Source organism: Cebus imitator, unplaced genomic scaffold, assembly GCF_001604975.1.
Source record: "Cebus imitator isolate Cc_AM_T3 unplaced genomic scaffold, Cebus_imitator-1.0 Scaffold358, whole genome shotgun sequence".
Lineage (NCBI taxonomy): Eukaryota > Metazoa > Chordata > Mammalia > Primates > Cebidae > Cebus > Cebus imitator.
The window spans coordinates 625,218-629,502 of record NW_016107673.1 but is presented as its reverse complement, the minus strand read 5'-3'; the positions used below and the strand labels follow the sequence as shown (position 1 = coordinate 629,502).

Sequence of the window (4,285 nt, the reverse complement as noted above, 5' to 3'; positions counted from 1 at the left end):
AAAAAAAAAAAAAAAAAAACATATTAAAAAAATTTTTAAAGTGAAGTCCTTTCTCTCTGTACAAAATCTTCCAGTTGCTTCCCATCTTAATACAATTCAGAGCCTTTCTTCTGTCCTCCAAGAAAGACAGGAGATCTGCTTGCCTCTGAGTTCATCACCTGTATTCCTCCTCTCATACACTCTTGCTGGCTACACTGGGATCTTAGCTGTTCATAAAATAATGGCACATGCTCCTCTTTCAGGGTCTTTGCCCTTGGTGTTCTCTCTACTGGGAATTTTCAGTTAGACCCCTCTCGTCTATGTAAATGAAATTTAATTAGAGAATCCTTCCCTGACCACTGATTACTAACAATAGCACCACCCTGAATCACTCTATCTATAATTTGCCGTATTTTTGTTCCTGAAAAACACTCCCTAGCCCAACATGTTTATTTGAATATTTTTTCTGGGTTCCCTCTAGAATATAGATTACATGAAAGTAGAATCTTTGTGCTGTTCATTGCTGCATCCCAATCCATGGAATATTGTCTGAAATGGAGTAGGCACTTCAATAGCTGTTAAATGAGTGGCCCTCATGACTTGGCCCTCTGTCTACTGCTCCAACCTCAACCTCATTTCTTGTCATTTTGCCCTTGATCACTACTTGCTGGTCTTTTTTTTTTCTTTTTTCTTTTTTCTTTTTTTTTGCTTATAATACCCTTTTTCCTGTTTTTTCTTTTTTCTTTTTTTGAGACGAAGGAGTATTGCTCTGTCACCCAGGCTAGAGTGCAGAGGCTCGATCTCGGCTTACTGCAACCTCTGCCTGCCGGGTTCAAGAAGTTCTCCTGCCTCAGCCTTCTGAGAGCTGGGACTATAGGCATGCGCCACCATGCCTGGCTACTTTTTTGTATTTTTAGTAGAGATGAGGCTTCACCATGCTGGCCAGGCTGGTATCGGACTCCTGACCTCGTGATCCACCCGCCTTAGCCTCCCAGAGTGCTTGGATTACAGGTGTGAGCCATTGCACCCAGCCCCCTTCTTCCTATTCTTTGCCTGATAATCCCATTATTCATTGAGGATTCTGCTTAAATGTCATTTCCTCAGAGGTACCTTCTTTGACCCTAATCTGGTATAAATTGGGTTTCCTTGTTATATTCCTATAGCATCTTTAGAAGCACTTACCATATGTTTATTTAAAGGATTATATGTTTAATAGTTGTCTCTTCTAGACTTCCTGGGGTGGGAGTGGGGGCTTTGTCCATCTTGTTCACTGTTGTATCTCTAACGGTATCTAGCCCAGAACCTACAATATGATAAGCACTCGGTATCTAGAAAATGAACAAGGTATTTAATAATTTGTAAGTCTTGGGCAAATATTTGCATGTAGTAGTAAATCTTTGTTTAGATTATTTTAATACTTAAGGTAAAAATCTTTTCATTTTTTTGTTACCCGAAGTATGCATATTTGTGTGTGTGTGTGTGTGTGTGTGTGTGTGTAGATTGTGCCATTTTGTGACATTTAAAAAACAATTTCTTGCCCCATTATTTACTTTGATGTTAAATACATAACCAATTGTTCTTAAAACTCTTTTCCATAAATAGGCATTCAAATCAGCAGAAAAGAAAACAAAGCAAACATTAAAAGAAGTTCAGACTGTTACCTCTATTCAGAAAGCAAGAAAAGTATATTGGTAAGTGTCCTATCTCTTTTACATTTACTTTTTGTTTTTATTAAGATTATCCATGCTCATTGTTTAGAAAAGTCAAGCAGTTCCTCAAAGCTTGTTACAAAAACCAGTAGCTCTGCAATTTTTTGTTGGTTTGTTTGAGACAGGGCCTCAGTCTGACACCCAGGGTGAAGTACAGGGGCGTGAACATGGCTCACTGTAGCCTTGACCTCCAGGGTTCAAGCAGTTTTCCTACTTCAGCCTCCCAAGTGGCTGAGATTACAGGCACATGTCACCGTGTCCAGCTAATTTTTTACTTTTTGTAGAGACAGGGTCTCACTTTGTTGCCCAGGCTGGTCTTAAACTTTTGGGTGCAAGAAATCCTCCTGCCTCAGCCTCCCAAAGTGCTGGATTACAGGCGTACACTTCTGCACTCACTAGCTCTGTAGTTCCTCACCTTTACTCCTATTTCCTGCTCTCTGAAGGAAATTACTTTTAGCTCTTTTAGTTGATTCTTTTGATATTTGCCTTTATTTCTGTTAGTAATATGCTTATATTGCTTCTTAATTTTTCTATTTTACAGTGTTATTGACTTCCCGCTGTGAAAGATGAGGATTTCCCTCTTTCCACTTGTGTTCCATTACGTACACATACAGTTACAGCATAATTTTGTCAAGATTAATAGTTAGCATTGGCATCATTATAAATATTTAAATTATAGTTATAGCTGAGCCACGTAGAATTCTGTTTTCTTTTTTCTTCCTTGCTCAGTTTTAAAAATCTTCCCTGGAGTTACTGATCGTCAATTAATTTGCTTTCTTTTTATTTTTGTTCTTACCACTAATTTATGTAAATATTATCTTTCAAGTGTGTTCATACGCATTGAAATTCAATCCCTGTCACCTTGCAGAGGTCGGAAGTCTCTCCTGGAGCTTTTTGACTTACTTTATTTTAGATTGATTCTAAGCATCTTACAATTTCCTTTTATTGTTATCTTGGAAGTTATCTTTACCCTTCTCTGTGTTGGAAACTCTTCTGGATCTCACACTTCTTTCTTGGTTGAAGGAGTATGTGTTCCAGAAGCTTCACAAGAAAAGGTGTATAGGAAGCAAAGTTTTTGAGGTCTCCAGTGTATGAAACATTTTACTCTTATAGTGTGACTGGGCTGGGCACAGTGGCCCATTCCCGTAATCCAAGCACCATGGGAGGGTGAGGTGGGTGGATCTCTTAAGCTCTGGAGTTCAAAACGAGCCTGTGCAACATGGCAAAACCCAATCTCTTTTTAAAAAATTGAGTATAGGATTCTACTATGAAAATCCATTTTTCTCAGACTTTTAAAGGCATTGCTTCATTATAGTTCTTGAGAAATCTGGTATTATTTTGATAGTTGATATTTTATTTTATTTTTTATTATTTTTTTTGACACGCAGTCTCACTTTGTTGCCCAGGCTGGAGTGCAGTGGCGCCATCTCAACTCACTGCATCCTTCACCTCCCAGGTTCAAGTGATTTCTCCTGTCTCAGCCTCCCAAGTAGCTGGGATTACAGGTGCCTGCCACCACGCCGAACTAATTTTTGTATGTTTAGTAGAGAGGGGTTTCTATCGTGTTGGCCAGGCTAGTCTCTAACTCCTGGCCTCAAGTGATCCCCTGGCCTCAGCCTCCCAAAGTGCTGTGATAATAGGCATGAGCCATCACACCTGGCTGATAGTTGATATTTTACATGAAACTTGCTTTTGCCTTTCTTATAGATTTTTTCCTTCCTCCCAATTTTTTTTCTAAATTTTTTTTGTTATTTTTTTTTTTTTATTCCTCTCCTTCTTGAATTATAAATTTTTCAAAATTTTATAATTGGCGGGTTTGGTGGTGATGCTTTACTCCATTATATTGGACACTTTATGGGTTGTTTTAATTGAGAAACTTTCAGTTGTGAGACATTTTCTTGAAATAGTTCTTGAAAAACTGCCAGACCTCTGCTTTCTTTTTTCATCTTCTTTTGTAAATCTTGTTTTTAAGATATGGGACCCCCTAGACCAGTCCTCCAATTTTGTTGCATTTTCTATTTTTGAGCCTGTCATTTTGCTGTATATCCTGGGAGTTTCCTCAGCTTTATCTTCCATTGAATCCTTCCACTGAATTTTTTACTTCCTATCATCTTTTTAATTTTAAGAACTCCTCAACATAGTGTTACTGGCACAAACAACAACAACAACAACAACAACAACAAAAAAACATAAAAAGAAGACTTTCTTTTGGTTCTTGGAATATACCTTTAAAAAAAAAATAAATGTTTCCACCCTAGTTTCTTTTAGCTCTCTGAGAATAGTTTTGATGTATTACATTTTTTTTAGTATTCTTTTCTTATAAGTCTCTGTCTTCTCCAAGTTGTTTCTTTTTAACTTTTATTTAGTTATATATATTTAGGTGGGACACGGTAGCAGTCACACTTTGGGAGGCCAAGACAGGAGGATCACTTGAGGTTAGGAGTTCGAGACTAACCTGGCTAACATAGTGAAACCCTGCCTCTAGTAAAAACACACAAAAAATTAGCCAAGCCTGGTGGTGGGTGCCTGTAATCCCAGCTACTAGGGAGACCGAGGCATGAGAATCTCTTGAACTTGGGAGGCATAGGTTTCAGTGA

General features: G+C 38.1%; 1 protein-coding gene across 4 annotated transcripts in view; it reads left to right on the top strand.

Annotated features, from left to right (window-relative positions):
• NEMF (nuclear export mediator factor) overlaps window positions 1–4,285 on the top strand; it is a 69,966-nt gene that overhangs the window by 31,789 nt on the left and 33,892 nt on the right. For all 4 annotated transcript variants that reach the window (XR_001818528.2, XM_037730779.1, XM_017506725.2 and 1 more), the window contains one exon: window positions 1,582–1,670. Coding sequence is in view for 3 of the 4 variants with exons in the window: in XM_037730779.1 (XP_037586707.1) it covers window positions 1,582–1,670 (89 nt within the window). In the remaining variant the exon portion in view is untranslated. The remainder of the gene's footprint in view (window positions 1–1,581; window positions 1,671–4,285) is intronic.